The sequence below is a fragment of the Caenorhabditis elegans genome, chromosome X (assembly GCF_000002985.6).
Source record: "Caenorhabditis elegans chromosome X".
Classification (NCBI taxonomy): Eukaryota; Metazoa; Nematoda; class Chromadorea; order Rhabditida; family Rhabditidae; genus Caenorhabditis; species Caenorhabditis elegans.
Window position 1 is genome coordinate 3,860,946 of NC_003284.9, and position 17,552 is coordinate 3,878,497.

General features: G+C 33.7%; 1 protein-coding gene and 9 non-coding genes across 12 annotated transcripts; 5 read left to right on the forward strand and 5 right to left on the reverse strand.

Moving 5' to 3' along the window:
• The first annotated feature begins 1,569 nt into the window (after positions 1–1,569).
• ZC64.7 lies at positions 1,570–1,691 on the forward strand. The gene has a single exon (NR_070761.1). It is a non-coding gene; the product is annotated as an Unclassified non-coding RNA ZC64.7 (non-coding RNA).
• ZC64.14 lies at positions 1,595–1,841 on the reverse strand. Its single transcript, NR_070762.1, has one exon. It is a non-coding gene; the product is annotated as an Unclassified non-coding RNA ZC64.14 (non-coding RNA).
• Positions 1,760–1,863, forward strand: ZC64.15. Its single transcript, NR_070763.1, has one exon. It is a non-coding gene; the product is annotated as an Unclassified non-coding RNA ZC64.15 (non-coding RNA).
• A 488-nt stretch (positions 1,864–2,351) lies between these two features.
• Positions 2,352–2,468, forward strand: ZC64.10. Its single transcript, NR_070764.1, has one exon. It is a non-coding gene; the product is annotated as an Unclassified non-coding RNA ZC64.10 (non-coding RNA).
• Positions 2,352–2,468, reverse strand: ZC64.11. Its single transcript, NR_070765.1, has one exon. It is a non-coding gene; the product is annotated as an Unclassified non-coding RNA ZC64.11 (non-coding RNA).
• A 1,608-nt stretch (positions 2,469–4,076) lies between these two features.
• Positions 4,077–4,217, reverse strand: ZC64.16. Its single transcript, NR_070766.1, has one exon. It is a non-coding gene; the product is annotated as an Unclassified non-coding RNA ZC64.16 (non-coding RNA).
• A 980-nt stretch (positions 4,218–5,197) lies between these two features.
• Positions 5,198–5,268, forward strand: ZC64.12. Its single transcript, NR_070767.1, has one exon. It is a non-coding gene; the product is annotated as an Unclassified non-coding RNA ZC64.12 (non-coding RNA).
• A 1,542-nt stretch (positions 5,269–6,810) lies between these two features.
• On the forward strand, positions 6,811–7,081 carry ZC64.9. Its single transcript, NR_070768.1, has one exon. It is a non-coding gene; the product is annotated as an Unclassified non-coding RNA ZC64.9 (non-coding RNA).
• Positions 7,082–8,458: 1,377 nt separating this feature from the next.
• Positions 8,459–12,600, reverse strand: lim-4 (LIM/homeobox protein lim-4). Of its 3 annotated transcripts, none has more exons than NM_001351879.2 (8): positions 12,081–12,600; positions 11,576–11,652; positions 11,425–11,529; positions 9,463–9,585; positions 9,248–9,410; positions 9,103–9,201; positions 8,909–9,054; positions 8,459–8,865 (listed from the first exon to the last, which is right to left on the reverse strand). In NM_001351879.2, the coding sequence occupies exons 1-8, from the start codon at positions 12,348–12,350 to the stop codon at positions 8,808–8,810; spliced, it is 1,041 nt and encodes a 346-aa protein (NP_001338856.1). In that variant the 5' UTR covers positions 12,351–12,600; the 3' UTR covers positions 8,459–8,807. The 3 variants fall into 3 exon arrangements, with proteins under 3 accessions (NP_001338856.1, NP_508669.1, NP_001338857.1); NM_076268.2 differs by having other exon boundaries at positions 9,463–9,612; positions 12,081–12,599; NM_001351878.2 differs by having other exon boundaries at positions 8,462–8,865; positions 9,463–9,579; positions 12,081–12,450.
• Positions 12,601–14,895: 2,295 nt separating this feature from the next.
• Positions 14,896–15,060, reverse strand: ZC64.6. Its single transcript, NR_070769.1, has one exon. It is a non-coding gene; the product is annotated as an Unclassified non-coding RNA ZC64.6 (non-coding RNA).
• Between the last annotated feature and the right edge of the window lie 2,492 nt (positions 15,061–17,552).

Genomic DNA, 17,552 nt, shown 5'->3' on the forward strand with positions numbered 1-17,552 from the left:
AATTATCAATATCACCGTCAAGTTTTTATTTCGTATTCGATATGTCTCTGTACCTATCATAATGATTATCACTTGTCTTTTTCAATTTTCTCCTCGCCAGGTAAGCTGATGTGTAAAGTGACCTAACACACATGGTGAGAAGGAAAAAAATAGAAAAAGTAAGAGGAAAAATTGAGTATTTCGAAGAGAGATGCAAAGTAACTGAAGAACAACTAACTGGGCAAGGTCGACTTATCCCAATGCATATGGTGTGTTTTTATTTTCTGAATTGATCACTTCGCTTATCACTTGACTGCATAATCCCGTCACTTGCCCATTGGTTAAACACATTACCGTAGTCAAAGAGTCGAGCAATCGGTTCTCGATTCACTCGAGTTGTAGTAAGAATCAACAGAACTAGTCTAATTGATTTGTGAGTCATTGAAAGTGTTTTTTTGGGAATCAGAGTGCTCTTTCTTTCATTAAAGTGCATTTGAAATATTCGACACAAAATTCATGGTGTTTTTTGTCTTCTCTGATGAAAAATGCGCAGCTGTTGCTGCTCGGCGCTTTTGGGATACATAAGATGTTGATGACAGCTGTTGGAAAATACTGCAATATCAATCTCAAAACTAAATACTAATGACGAATCTTATCGAAATATTCTTACTAAAATAACAAAGTTAAAAAAAATTCAGTCACAGCAAAAATTTTAAAAGATTATGTTTAAAATAGTTTACCTTCTAAATCTTGTAGAGGTTTAAACTAGATTTCTGTAATTGTTTAAAAAATTCAAAACGTTTCTCAAACTTGACACTTTTAAAAAAATTTGACTGACATTTTCTTGCTTTTAAGAGGTGAAAATATGTGAAATTACGAGACTACGGGACGAGACTACGGGAATTACTCCATTTCCTCATTGACAAAACTTAGAATTGTCTGTAATTTTTTGTGATGTTATTATGCAATTTTTATTAATTTTATTATAAATCTTAATTTAAAAAAATTAAACTTTATGAAATTTAGAAAAGGAAGTTGATTAAACTTATTAGAAACACTTTCAAAAACTGTTTGAAACTGTAGTTCTCGTCACTCATAATCTTTGGAAATTGACCAAATAGCTGTTTTTTAATCAGAAGGAAAACTAGACTTCTAGAATCTTTTTTTACATCATTTTGATTTGATTCAAACTCGAAAACATTGAAATTTTCAATTTTTGACAGGATATCTCTCAAAAATATATATTTAGCAAGAATTTTTTTTTTGAAATCTATTCTTAGTGTTGTGCCAATGCTGGCGTTCTAAAGATAGTAGCAATGTTTGGATTATCCAAAATTCCAGGTGTGTCATGTAAACAAATGGTACAATTCTAAACAAGTTGAAGAAATGAACTGAATATGCTATATCTAAATAGATCAGCTCATGAAAACCTTCGAAATCACACATCGGTTTCAGAAATTATGTGCTCAAAATTTGATTTCAAAATGTTGACATGTCGGCAGAAAAATCGAGGTTAAAAAAACGGTGGTTCGTTTACATATAGGCAAGTGAGCAAGTCAAAAAGCGAGGAAAGGCTCGATAAACACAAAAATTATACGCAACGAGTTGAGAGCATTTGGTGAGAGCAAAACGGGGGGACTTTTGAGATACTCAGAAACGGCTTGGGGTCGCAACGACACTTGCGGCGCTAGGTGGATTCTCTTTCTCTGAGAATGAAAAAAAAAACGAAGAACATGCTGCACAGTAACCTCAGTCAATGAGGTCTCTGTGGCTGACTTGACTCAACTCTTACGTGACGCCTCTATTTGCATACGCGGCTGACGGTTGGCAAATTGTGCAACTGTTTGGAAGAATGGGGAAAATGAGAAAACGACTCTCGGCGCCTACATTTCTCCGAAATTCACTGAATCACGGCATTGTTGGAAATTCATGAATGGAGTATACATATATGTAGATGCAATTTTAACAGCTGTTTCAGAGGTTGTACCAAGGCGTATATACACAAGCCCCCAGATACATTTCCAAACAGAACAACTTGTACATCTGCTTCTTTTGGCGGCTTTTTTGAGATTTAAAAGGCCAGGGACAGGGACAGCTAAAGTGACTTCAATCTCGACAAAAACATTTCAAGTGGAAAATAATATATTTTTTAGCTGTTTAAAGCGATTAATATGAGATAGGGACCGTACCATAGTAATTCTTTAAGTTACCAATTTGTTAATTCAGCAAGCTCTTCAATTCGCCTCACCTGGCCGGTGCACAAAGAATTCGAAAAAAATGATATTATTTGCAGCAGAAATGAAATAAGAGAAATTATTCATTCTTCAAGTAATGACAAGTTAAAAGCAGATTGTGCGCGTAGACAGTATGACCCCCCGCGCCGCTGCTCCCGTGAGCACCTTTTTTCTCTCTCGACAATCCACTATTCCTATTCATTCAAATGTTTACTATTCCAATATTCTACCGTCTCTTATTTCGTTTTGTTGATTTACTGAATTTTTCTTTCTTTCGGTGATTGCGAAAAAAAATGTAGAGCCAAAGTGGAGGTAAAGTAGGGTTGGGTCAGAAAACAATAATCACAAAAATTAGACAGACACGAAAAAATGAGCTGCTGACAAAACGCGTTGTGATGCTCTAAATAATTCACTGGCAGGATAATTGGCCAGTGTGTTCTTGTTTGTACAGTTAAAAAATAGTATGATTTGAAGCATTTGAATAGAGTCAGTGTGTATGTGCAAATCAAAAAAAAAGGACGCACTAATTTTGCTGCCGTTGTCTTTGTTATAAGCAGAGCTCTCTGTTATAAATCGCAATGACTAGAACTCGGCATAGCTGTACACACACATACGCACATACGAATTATGGAAGATATGTAAAAGTGCCGATAAACATTGGAAATTTTGTATATACAATTCAGCAGCATGGATAGGATGAATAATGCCGAAGAAGACGAAAAATTGGAATTAACAAGAACATATAAGAATGTAATAATTTATAAATGTTCGATTTATGGAATAACAATTTAAACGATTCGTACAGTGTTCAAGAAAGTTGGCAAATTTTGTAAACTAGTTAGTTCTCGAATTATAAAACCGAATAAGACATCGGGTCAGTAATTACCAATACACAATTTTAAAATGTTTCAGACATAAAAAAAATTGTTAAACTTGGAATAGGATATTAGGAGGGAGGGGGGGGGGGGGTTGCTCTAAAATTTTTTAAATGATCCTGCATTAAAAATATCACAAATAATAAACCAAAAAGAAAAGAAAAAAATCAAAATTTCCGAAATTGTAATGTTTCAATAAGGACTAGTCCCCCTTTTTTAATTTCTTCTAAAATTAAAATTGCAAAATCAATCAGCAATTTGCTCCGCCTACATTCAAACTAATCAGATTAATTAAGAAAGAATTTGAACTGTAAAAAATTACATTTTAAACATATCGTTTTTAAGTTAGATTTCAGTCTCTCGGTTTTATTCATATTTCTTTTGTAGTACTTTGAGTTTTCAAAAACTGAATTCCCCTGCGAAATTGAGCACTGCAGAAGTTGATACAAAATGTAGACCAGCTTTTCCAAGCTCACATCTCGGTAGGCTTTGGTTTTATCTCATAAAATTTACCAGCAAAAATACAGACCAAACAACAATTTTTTCACCAAAGCCAAACGAGCCATAAAATAGCAAAGTGGAGCAAGTTGAAAGCGACTAATAGGAGAAAAATCTATTTCATCATTCAGAAAATATTGCTTTTAGAAAGTATCATCTAATTATAAAAATTGATAATTGTTTATCATCTTATTCCTTTTCCGAAAATTTTCTAGCGTTTTGACCTTCGTAACTTGACAGTGAAAATAAAACGAATCAGATCTGATTACTGTTTAAAGTGTGAAGCGGTTAATCAATTGATAACACAGAAATGTCTCGACATTATTCAACAATTTGCGGACACAAACATCACAGACGTGGGTGATGATGATCCTTTGAAAATAAAAAGTACTTCTAAATTTAAAACAAACAACTATATAGATAGACATAATGATCATCACTAAATGCCGCCTAATTCTCAGGACTGATCAACTTAGAACAAATGGTTTAATCAGTCAGTTCTGCCATTTCATTTAATCACGGCCCCCGTACGTTGTACACACACATAACCTCCTCCCCGTAATCGAACGTAAGAAAAACTAGTGAAAGCCAAGTGAAGAGAACATGTTTCAACTTTTTGTTGCCCTCACCTTTCGCCCCCCAATGTCAAGTGGAATCCTAGAACACAAAATGATTTTTTTCAGGCCTAGTCAAATTGGAGAGGAACATGTCGGCGTTATAAAGAAGATGAATAATGAAGAACAATGAGTCGGAACAGAGGTTTCCTAGAGTTTTTTCTGTTAAGAAATGAGTCATCATACACAATAATAATATTGCATTACTTTTTTGGGAAGACTATAAATTTTGATATCAACTTTTAGGTTTGCTTAACCTTAGCTACAGTGATTACTAAAAAACTTAAAGTCTTCAAAATATTCTGATCAATTCACTTCCCTTATCATCTAAAAATACATAAAAGAGTGAAGAGTGGAAATGGTAAATTCAAGTTGTGATAGCATCGAGAAGGGACTGTGGAAAATGAATGAGACATAGTATATGGGTCCACACACATTTGGACAACATTTCAAAAACTGGTTGACAATTTGCATGTGCACTTCTTCGTCTTCTTCTTCTTACTCTTATTCTCCACCTCTTCTTCTTCTTCTTCGTCTTCAGTCGTGTATGGCAACCTCTTCGCAACTTTTGACGATTTCTTTATTGCAATGCGTTCTGTTCTACAGGTTGCTTTCGATGCCAATTTATCAATCAGTCGCTCAAATGCCCGCGCGATTATGATGCTGATTCTGATTCCTATTCTGCCTAACCAAATTTGATGGTGAAGATATAAAAAAAGAGTTTTATCAGAAGATGAAAATCGATGCGGTTCTTTCTTTCAATAAATTCTAATCGCTATCAATGAAAACAGAAGAAAATCGTGTTATGTTTTTTCAATCGGCGTAGAAATACCATTGAAATAAGAAAGTAAATAGAAAAGTGCATACTTGGGGTTGCAGCTGCAATGTTTTTTTCTCAATGCAACATGATTTTCATAGACAATCAAATTCAAAACGAGAGGTCAATTTAGGAGGGCGGCGGTTTTGGCGTTTTCTGATACAACGCCTTATTCTCGAGAAGGTGACCAACTTAATGAGATGAAAATCAGTCACATCGTCATGCAAAACAAAATGAAAAAATGCTATCTCTCTCGGTTTCCGACAGATAGAAACGGTTTGGTTTAGTCCCGGGATCTGTTACCACCTTATTCGGGGCTGTTGAAATTCCTGGGTTGATGCACTTTTATGAAAGTATAGAATGAAATAGGGTATTGATTACGCAGGACTGAAGATAACAGTATTTGGAAACTCACACCAGAAATTTGAAAATTCACTTAAAGTGCTTGGCTCTGTTCATAGATCATGCTCTAATAGCATACTTATTAGTCTTATTGAAACTCACATTTTCTATTCGTATTGCACTGTATTGTTCAATTCTAACATTTTGGTTTTTTGTTTGTTTTTTTTTTTACAAAACTGTTAACAAACAAATGTTTGTCCATAATTTATTGATATCTTCGAAATGAACCAATATAAAACATTTTGAAATCAGTTTGATTTTTTTTTTCTGAAACAAAGCAAGTAAATGTTCAGTTCTGTATTCAATTGATATGTTTTGTTACCAAGTTTAGAATTCGAAAATTTTTTTGAAGTAAATTTTGGAGGGAATTTGAAGATTTTCAAATAATTTCTATAAGAGCAAATAGAAATTCTGGTGAAAAAAAAAAAACTGTGGCCGTTTCATAAAACTTTTTTCTAATAAATCTTTCATTTATTTCTATTGGAAATGTAGTTTCAATCAGTATGAAAAACTGTATTTCATTTTTGGGCTCGAAAAGCAACATCCCTCATCCTAAAAGTTCTTAGCAGTTTTTTGAAATGCATAGTTAACAGTTTTGCTAAGGTCCAACGTATCATAGGTACCAAAATAAACGTTGGCTCAGACTGTTTTAACACGATTGCTCCGCTGTGCCCACTGAGCCATTATGTGCACATCGGGAATAAACTGCGCAACGACATTACGAAGTTATTTCAAATTATATCATTACAAAAAATAATTCCTAAAAGCTGTCATCTGACATTTTGCAAAAAAAACAAGGAAATCAGGAAATTCCGTTAAAATGTTTGTAGTGAACTAACTCTTAAAAACACTAGGCAAGCATTAAACGTTTAAACGTTTAAAATTAAATTTTTTAACTCAACTAAAAGTATGACTTCGATAATTACAAAGTTTGTAATAATAACACTAAATTGGTCACGGTTAAATTGATTTTTTGAAGTTATACAAGCTTTTTAAATTTAAAATTTTTAATTATTTTCAATTAGAAACTTTTTGAAAAATTCTTACAATTGTTGAAATTTACTGATTGCATCGCCAGATTTGAAATCCGACATATCATGAAATTGAATTTAGATATTAGCTGTCGAATGGCTTGTTAAAATGTTTTGTAGATTTCAGAACAAATTTTTATGTTCTTTAAGGTTTAAAGTGTCAATTATTTTCGAGGCGGATTTCAAATTTTTGAACGTATTTTTTTTAGATTTTCAAAATCTCAATAAAAAATATATACATTTTTGAAAATGAGAAAAATATTCAGGAACAGTGTTTCCAGTTACTGTCGCCCGAGGTAATTGTATTGTAACTTCACGCATTTCGCCTTTCGACTCTCTTTTTTGAATGATGTCTTCCTATGCCATATTATCGGTTCCCGTTTGGAAATATGTGTCCAATGGGACAAGAGTGGCGATGAATTGAGTAAGAGGTGGAGACGGACATTGTCTTTTTTTTCTGATAGTCGCTTGCTTCTTTCTCGACGTCGCCTGTCTCTCTTTCTCTCTCGAATCGTCCCGTTTTAAAGTGAATATGCAAGCGTGAATGACCTTGAATTTACTCATTTTGCCGCAAGTTTCGCACTTTTCGGCGATTCTCGCTCTCTCTCTCTCTCTCTCTCTAGTCATTCTTCAGAGTACATTACCGCCACTGTCAAAAAAGGGAATTAATTACAAAACGCCTATTTCTTTATTGCCCCATGTAGAAGAAGGGGAAGAGAAGGTTTTGTTTGGTTACAGTCGCAAAAAAAACACACACACAGGACTGGCCACAACAAGTAGTTGAAAATGATGGCCAAGGATCTGATCAAACAGGTGCGACGAGAAAACAAATGAGATAAATTTTATGTAAAAGTAGAAGAACGAATTCACAAGAGGGTCAAATTAAGCATAGTTCGAAACTGGTCATTGTGAAACAAAAAAACGAGAATTACTGCCTTTCTGTTCGTTTTTGCATTCTTTTCTCGAGGAAATGGTTACTTCTGATGTATCATGATATTGATTCAAAGTTACGTGAAAATTCACTTATTGGTTCTATTTGTTTTATCAAAGTGATTTTAATTGTAACAAAAGAGATAGTAGCACCAGGCTAAAATTAAAAGTGGGTCTGTAGAATTAGTTTCAAAAATTGCAAAACTATAAAAAAATTCTAAAATGTAAGAGAAAATTTGAACAACTGCAGGAAAACACTGGTAAACGTGGTAATTTCCTAGGAAACTTTGTATTCAGTTAATTTTATAAATTTTCAAATTCATGGTTTTTAGGTGACTTTTGAAAAAGTTATATTTATTAAAATTCAAATTTTCGGCATAAAAAAATTACCTACCTCAAAAATATTACACGTATAACTAAACTTGAACAAGATTTGAGTTTGCAATATGTTTGTAGAGGTAAAATAACTTGAATACACTTTTTGATATGTTAAGCTGGATAAAATTTGTACACCTTAAAGAAAACCCAAGAGACACAGGTAAAAAAAATCCAAAAAATAGAATACCTACTGAAACTGACTGCAAACATTAGTTGATTTTTGTTAAATTACCGTTTGCGAAATCTACAGATTCTCAGACAAAAAAATCAATTTTCAGAATAAAACTAAATAAGAAAACCGATTCTGATAAAGTAGTCCAAACACTTTTGACTGATCAGAATTTTAACCCGCATATTGTAAACATTAAATATTGAAAAAATTTAGCTCCAAACTTTCTTTAAAATCCAATTTCAAGTTTCTTCCAAACATCTAAAATTACAGCTAGTTTTTCAGAAAGATTTCTCTAACTGTCTATTATAATACAAAAATGGAATAACTAAGTTGAATATTCAAAATTATAAAAACAGATATTGAAATGACACAGTTGAGTGAAAAATTACCGAATAGTAGCGAAGAAGTGTGAAATTGAAGTGTACATGGTTGGCAAGTAGAAGATGCCTTTCTGAATGAACAGGTTATGCCCCTCTTAAGACGAGACTGGCGACTGAAAGGCCATAAGGTTTAGACAATATAGTTCACTTTTCAAAGATGGTTAGGTTTATTCAAAACTAAGCAGAATGGAGGAGACTGTAATTTAATCGAGTATCATAACTTGTATAATAGGAAATTAAGAGAACAGGGGGGGACAATGCAAATGTACATGTCACATACATAGCTGCACTGTGGTATCAAGTTTTAAAATCTTGATACGTAGTTTTGAGACATGGGAATTTAGATTTAGATAATGGGAGAGGTGAGATTCGTTTTGACCAGAAAAAATTATCAAATTAGAAGCAAGCGTATTTTCCACAGGAAAGATAAACTCTAAGTTAGCCGAGAAAGCGATGATATATTTTTGAAATTGAGGAAAGTCGGATGAGATTGTTTTTCAATCGAATTGTAGTGAGCCCAGAATAACGATTGAGTCCGGAATTGCATCTTCCACGCTGAAAATTGAAAGGTAGTTATAAAAGTTTAGGTTGTAGGTACCTTGTAGTTACAGAAGTTGGATACATCATTTCACTGCTGCTATCCGATTTTTGACTAGGACTGGAAGGCCCCACAGATGACCTCTGGCTATCTCCATTGTCACCTTCGGATTTTTGATGCCATTTCTTTTGACGAGCTCGTGAATTCTTTAAAATAATTTTTTTTAATTTATTTTTTTGGGCACAATATCTTACCTGGAACCACACCTGGGTCACTCTTTTACTCAGTCCTGTCATGGAGGCAATCTTTTCCAAATCAGCACCATCCGGATTACTGTCCCGGTTGAAATATGTCTGAAATCACTATTTTTCTATTTCACGTCAATTGTAACTTGCATACCTGAAGAACCGATAATTGATCTTCCGCAAAAGTGGTCCGAACCCTTTTAGTCTTAGCTTTCTGACTAGACACCCCACTGTCTCCTTCAACAAGTTCCAAAAAGTGCTGTTTGCAGAGAAGATTGCCCTCTTGAAGTGCGTATTCTTCCCCTGTACTCAATTGTCTGAAATAACTATGTCAATTAAAAGTCTTCATATGAAATTTAGAATACCTACCTTTTGCACTGGTTGCACGAAAAACACGCAAGATGGTATACATAGTTTCTTGCTCTTCGTACCCAATCAGTCGCCTGAATAGTACGATCGCAAGATGCACACTTGGGTCCAAGTTCTCTGCAACTGGAAGCGGTTGATGTGACATGCGTTCTTAAAAGTATAATTGGTTTTATATGTACATAGCTTTTTCCCATACTTTTAAGCCCCTTAGCACAAAAAAGCGTTTCTTATAATAATAGAAGAAGATAAGTGGCTAAATGTACTGTATAAACGACACCGCGCAACATGTCGCCGCATCTTTTTACACGAGACATTGGGATGAGCCATCTGTCACACGGAAGTCTGGCGGGGGTCTATCAAACAGACACTTGAATTGAATAATCAAGAGTCAATTGTTACAGGGTGTTTTAGCGGGTTCCTTTGGGTAAGAAGAAGCCTAGTTGTATACAGTTTTTGGATGATTTTCAGGTGTTTTAAGCCCATAAACTTTAAGGTAGATCAGCAAATTGTGTGGTATTACAGATACAACAGAAAATCTTCTGTAACGGTTTAAATTTGTGATAAAAATTATAATTTATTAATTTAGGCTGAAATTTGAAAATTTTCCATTTTTCAATTCAGAAATTAGTTTCGAATTTTTTTTTTTCGTAATGTAATGGGATTATTCAAGTAATGTTGCAAAATGTATTTAAATACATTCATAACGGCACAACTGTATTAAAATACGTGTTTTATGTATTTTAATTTTTTTGTCATTTTTCAACACTTTTTAATTTTCGGACAATACTTGAATGGCCCCATAAATATAGCCATTTTTAAAGTAAAATATATATTACTGGCAAAGTTTTAAAAATAATTTTTTGACTGAAAAATTTCATTACAGTCTTGGTCTTGTCTAAAAATTCAGATTTTTTTTCAGAAAAAAGATGAAAAATTCCCGAAACCTGTCAGAGTGTTTGCCTAATTTCAGACACTCTGAAGTTTATTGAGGAACTGCAAAAAAATGTGGAGTAGGTTTAGTTGGTTTGGAGTTGGTTTGGAGTAGGCCTCAAAAATATTGAGAATTATTTCCATTTGCTTTTTTCTAAAGTTTCCATAATTTTAACTGTTTCAAATATTCTTAACTTTTTTACCCCTTCGAGGGTTTTTTTTGCTCTATAAAGTTCTCTTTTTGTGGCACATTCAGGAAATTCAACTTTTTTCCCTTATTTCTTTACAAAGACAATTCGGTCAGCATCATCTTTACCAGTTTCCTTTTCTTTTCTTTTTGTGTTGAACACGAATAGACACACAACATCCACGTTTGCTTAAACGGATTCGCGCAGATTTATTCGTTTTAGGATGTGTGGAGCACAAAGCATATAGAGAATAACTCGGTTAACGCGCCCCGTGTCTTTTCTGAACTATCGATTCTTCTATTCTGAATGTTTTGAAATGTTTTCTTTAAGTCCCAAGTTTTATTTCATTTTTTTTTCTTGAGCCAAACTTAGGAGCAAACTGAGTTTTTAAAACGAATTTTGAGGGAAGCCAAGAAGAAACTGGCACTGATTCAATTTAACAACGGTTATGATGAAAGATGAAACCAAGCGAGAGGAATATAACAATATAAACCCCGGCCCCAAATCTGATAATATATAGGTTCCGAGAGACCAAGGACTGGGGGATTACTGTAATATTACATAACGGAACCAGGTTCGTCCTAGCTGACAGCTGCGGGCCTTATTCGCGCGCACAACTGTGCACCTCATTAAGTACTGCCTCATACATGTTATTTTAGGATTTGTTAGGCAATATTCGGTGATCATGTATGTTTTATTTTTATTTTTGATACTATTCGGATTAAGTTTGTTCCTCAGTTTTTTGAAAACGACTATCCACTACTAAATTTAAACAAAACAAGTTGACTAAGCTTTTTCCTTTGCTCAGTGCTCTCAAGGGATGGCTAATCACCAATCAACTAACCGGAAATAACATCCTTTACAGTAAAACGTTTTGTCTTTGTAGAAACATTTATTGCTCAATGGGTTTTCGCATGTGCTGCACTGAAGACAATTTTCGTGGTAGTTTCTGAAAAAAAGTCTTCAAATGTTTTTCAAATCCAATTCAATATTACCTTCCATCGATGCTTAGAAAAAACTTGTCTTGAATCTGATGTTGACATTGTGTGCATATGACGATTACCGCATCAGGCTGCAACCATTACAGTAGTCTTGTGGACAAAAAATCATATGAAAAGAAACTATACAATTAGGATCCTATTCAAGTCGTTTCCGGTGTAAGATCTTGCTTTTAAGATAAGTTTTGAGTCACTAAAAATTGGATAAAAGATGTGGATATTTTTAATTTTTGAATTTGTGTGGTGAAATTGAAATTATTATCCTTCAGATAAATATTAAACATACTTATTTAGTAGTAAGAATTTTATAAGAACTTTTCGTAAACAAAAACCGACGAAAAACTTCTTTCTAGAACTCGACAAAAACTTTGAAGAACAGTTTTTCACAAAATTCTTTAACTTCAGAACAATACAGGAACCATCTAAATTGCTGACTGAAAAATCGGCAAAAAAAACTAAAAGCTGATGCATACAATTAAACAAATTGAAGTCTAGACCTCACCTTGATTCGAATATTATCATCTGGAGTAAAGGCATAATCAGCTAGCCTTAGAGCACTTGAAATGTAGACTGACGACTCGTCGGACGACGAGAACTCTTGATTGGCAGGAACTGGACCCTCAACAGTCAAGTTGGAGCAATCAGACACGTAGTCGGAAGTTGTGAGCGAAGGACTCGACAAATAGTCACCGATGAAGGGGAACGTGAGCGACGAGTCTGACAATTCAGACGCCGTCGACGTCTTCTTTGCCTGAACAAGATGAGCATCCATGGTGCAACTTGTGACAGCTGCTTTCTTAACGAACTGCCGGCCGAGCTGTAGATAACAAGACAACAAGGACCACTAACGAGTCGACGAGCACCGACGCAAAAGTCTTCCTTCTAGTCTGTTGTTCTGTCGAAAAGGCCTCACTAGAAGCTCGCCCCGCCCACTGGGATGCTCACTATTGGGCGGCAAGGCGGATGTGGTTGGCTGCTTGCGTAGGAGTGTCCGGCAAAAGAAGGAGCCCAGATCTCCGGAATCTGAAAGTTCCCAAATTAAAGTTATAACAATAGGAAATTATTTAATGCTTATCAAGTGCAAATAAAGTGTTAATATCGAGAATAATTAATATCATATGAAGTATGAATAAATAAACAGCTAAATTTCAAAAAAAAAATTAGTTTGATAGTTTTTATTAGAGCATTAAACATTTTAAGAAATGGTCTGGCATCCAGGCCATTGAACAAAAATGCATATTTTGAGATGGTTTTTTTTTCCGAAAAAATCTATTTATTTTAGCTGAAACGTTTTCAAAAGTGCTCTAAACTGTCCTGAAAAATTAAATATTTCGACTATTCGATACTTGAAAATCAACCAATTTTCAGCATTTTCTTGAACGTTTCAATGAATGTCATTTTCAAACTAATTAAGTAATTTCCCTTAATTTAATATCAATTTTCAATAGAAAAAGTTGGAACAAAATGGAACATAGGTAATTTTGTAGAATTGCTGTCCACCTCTAGAATACAGTGAAAATGCAAAAAAAAACTAAAAATGAGATAAAAGCTGACAAAATTAAACAATTGGGTGCAAGGCAATATGGGACTTGAATATTATAATCCTGTTTATTAAAAATTATGTTAGAACTCTAGAATTTCATCCAATTTAATTAAAATGATACACATATTGCGTTTCAGCCTTAGAAATTTGTATTTTTCTATACAATAAATTCGAACTATGTATTCAAAATGTGGGGTTATACTACACAAGTTTCAAAAATGATCCTAGGTGTCCGTTGCGAATAAAATATGTGTGATAATGGCTTTGGAGGCAAAATATTATCATAAAGAAGATAATAAGTAAGTAGAGATATTTTGCAACCCCTCTCTCAAATAATGAAACCATGGCTACTGCGTATCCCATATTACGTTTCCAAGTTTTTCGGAAAAAATAGGAAAAGGTGACTAATATCTGTTTCAATAAGGGTAAATTGTTCGGCCAGATAATAGAGCCACCAAAATTGGAGGCTCCTGACTAGTTTGCTTGTTACTGCCACCAGTCTTGAGGACTTGGATGTCTCATGCTAATGAGCATCAATTCATGTCGCACAATCTGCCAGGCCTGCCGTTTTCATAGGATGCCGCTGAGGAAAACATGAATGAGGTAGTGATACCGAAGGACTATTGTTAAAATAGTGATCCTTTCGGATTCGATACACATACATATATAACAAGAGTTATCGGATTAATGTGAATTGGCTCTGGGGGCTCTCAAAAAGAACAACAGACGGGGAAGAAGCACACCTACACACCACCATTTGGCGCATTCCACTCGACACGTGTGCATCAAATTGGAAGCATCTTATTATTCTACCAAAATTAATACTATTAGTTGTTAGGATTGTGGGAGGGTTGAAGATTGGAATTGAAATCTGAAAAACCTCTTCCTGAAGAGATATAGGACGTTATTTTGCTCCAGAAACTGACTGGAAATGAAAAAAAAAACATGCAGCAAATCTAAACCACTGGTAAAAAATTGTTTACTTTTCACAGTATCAGAAAATGACAATTTGAGAATAATTATAAAATTTTGATTGGTTGATCTTGAAATACTTCTTAGAAAAAAAACTTCAAAAAAAACCAGCCACGATTTAGATATTTTTATAGTGTTCAGACGTCGGTTGTCGGCTGTCGGCTGGTAGGTTAAAATTACGTATTTCTTGAACGTGTGGACAATTTTTTTTTTATTTTTTATTTATTTAATACGATTCCAAACGAATCGTGTCATAAGAAACAATAATACACAAAAAATCCAATACACATCACAATAAATCAATTCCGCCAACACATGGTAAATTTTAGATTTTTTTTTGATTTACTAGTTTTATTCAACTGAAGTAACAATTTCCAAATCAGTACGTGCTGAAACATTAAAAAGTTCACATTTGATCTACCAGCCGACGAACAAGCCGCTCAGTTTTGATCTAAAATAAAATAACCTTGATTTACCAACTTTTCAGAGTTCAAATTGCATTTTCACATCAAAAAAGCATTACCTGAAAATTCGTATAATTCTAGATTAAATCTTTTTTCAAATGTTATTTTTAACCTTTAACTTTGTTAACCTTTTAGATACTCCGTGTCACTCCTTCATTTGAAAAAAAACCATACTAATAGTCTGCCCTCTTTATAGTGTATATCTGAATTACTTTTTTTCAATATCCATGTTTGAATCTCTTTCTTTTACTTTTATTTGTATCCCATTTCAAAACATGCTTAATAGAAAGTTGTTGACATCCAATTTGAAGTCAAAAGTCGTCGACCGTCGGTGGCTGGTGGGTGCTCTTCTCCAGTGTTTGTCGGGAGGACGTGTGCAACAGCTTGAATCGAATTATCTCGAGATCGATGTAAATCGTATTTCCCCTCGCAAGGATGCGGACGCACTCAAAACACGAAAATGCGCGAATTCAATTAGCGATTTGATGGTCCGCCAGAAACTCCCAAAAAGTCTTGTGAAGATTTATTCAAGTTTGAGGGAAGACGGTTTGAGATAAATAAGAAATAAAACGTATATGGGCATAAAACAGTGAGCTATCAAAAATGCAAACAACCGAAAAAGTTCCTCAGACGTCGTGTCTGTTAAATTGTGAAGTCAAGTTCTAATATTAAGTTGAGTCGCTACAAGGATAAATGCCAGCCCGTTTTAGTTTCACTGTTTTAAAATTTAAGAATTTTATCTAAAAATCGTTTAAATACCTTTTTTGTTATTTTGTCAATTAGCGATTTGATGGTTTGCCGAAAACTCCCAAAATCACCCAAAAGTCCCAGTTAATTTTATGAAAATAACTTTATATAAATTTATTTTCGTGGAAGCGATTTTTTCTTGAGTTACAGACGATTTCAGATTCAACGTCGAAAATGATGTCTGTCGCTGTAACGTTTTTCAAGGAAATTTTATCCTAAAAAGTCACAACTCGAATCGATAAAAGCAATGGATCTTGTTTCTCTGTAAATGATAATTCTTATTGAACAAAACAATCATTGGTAATTCTCAGGCATAACCCAAAAGTAATATGTACATTTAGGCTTAGGAAACTACAATTTCTAAATCAAAGCTTGTAGGTCGCCGTAATATTTATTGTGGTTGAGCATTTTTGGGGTACGCCTACGTACTCAATTTTTCAAAATCTTGCATTAGTCTGAGGAAAATAAGAAAATAATATTTGTCACTAATTTTCAGGTTGAAGTTCTCCTTCACTTCTCGAAATGCATGCAAATTGGCAGAACAGCAGAAAAGGTATACTGTTCGTGAGGCTAACGTCATGGTTTCCGATGATCTCACTGTATTTTTAAAGTTCAGTATGGCCCATCTAATTCAACTCGAATTCTCAAATGTTCCTTCGCCACAAGTAATTACAGTTACTTTATATCATGACGATGGTTTTAAGACAGTATTTGAACTGCATGGGAAAGATTTCAAAATCAAAGAATGTGTCAAACAATTTTCCAGAATTTTACATCATTCAAAACTTGACCAAGTTTATCTTAGAATGAACGACTTTCCGTCACTATCTCAAAAATTTTTTGGAATGGAAATTCGAATGTTATTTGCATCAATGTTGACAAAAAGTTCGTATCAAATGACAGTGAAATCTTCATTGAAACACAGTGACAATGTGATTTTGGAATCGACTTATTATTCTGTACTTGATTGCCAAAGTGTTCAAAGAATGTTCTTTTTGCAAAACTTGAACTTTCTCGTAACACCATCAAGTTATAATTTAACGCTCAACGATCTGTTGAGTGTCAGTTGTCGTACTCTACAATCAAACAGTTGTACAAGCCCCAGTGCTTTGAATTTATTTCTGAAGCACTGGATCAATGGGTCAAATCCCAGGTTGGAAGCTTTTTCGACTAGGATCTTCAATAAACCTAACTATTATCTGAAAAACTTTGAAGAAATCGTTCTGAGGGGTTTGAAATTTGAAATTGAATCAAGAGATCGAGAGTTTAAACTTTTTGGAGGACGAACTATCAAGATTCATCAAGGAATACGGCTTCAGAAAGAAGATGGAACTCGAGTCGTTATGGCTTTCACGGACGAAGGAAAATTTTTCCGAATGTGGAAAATATAAAACTTGATTTTTAATATGTACATTTTAAATATTTTTACAAATGTGAAAATTGTAAACTGTTTGAGAGATTTTTTAACCACATTTGACTTAGTTTTTCGATTTTCTTTGCTTGTATGATTTTTCCCACAGTCATTTCCATATAGATGTTAAAAATTACCATATATTATCTGAATGTTCCTTTATTGAGAATTTTCTTTTTGCCTTGATATGAGTTTTTCATCTAAATTGACTCTGTATCTGCTGCTTCATTAACCTTTACCAAAACTAGATTATCTGCAAATCAACGTTGCCCGTTTTATCAATAATCAGTTGAAAGGCTAAAGCTTTGCATGTCCTTGAACTGTGATTGTTGTGACAAGAGACAGACGACATTTGAACGATTACGTGAAGCTTCAAGTCGCTACTATAGTTGTTCAATTATGATATATTTTTCTTCAAATTAAGATAAACGTTTATGGATAATTGTTTTGTGATCATTTTTTTTTAAATATTAGCAATCCAAATAATAGAAAATATCTCAAAGTGACCAAATAAAAAGATTTATTCAAAAATTTTCAAGTATTTTCACTGAATAACCTAATTTTTGTAAGTTAAGTAGGTTGTCTCTGAATTTTTCAAAATTCCACATTTTGCAGTAACTTTGACAATTTACTAAAACATCGACGAATCTACCAAACTTAAAAAAATAAAACCTATTTAATTTTTTGTATATCATTCAGGAACGTTTATTGATTAACTAACTTTAAACATAAAACAAAAATTAAAAATTCAAAGCAAAAGTTACAGTGGAATTACATAATTTTTTCACCGTTTTCCCGAAATTTTACGATTGTCATTTCTCGTTTCATCGACTTTCT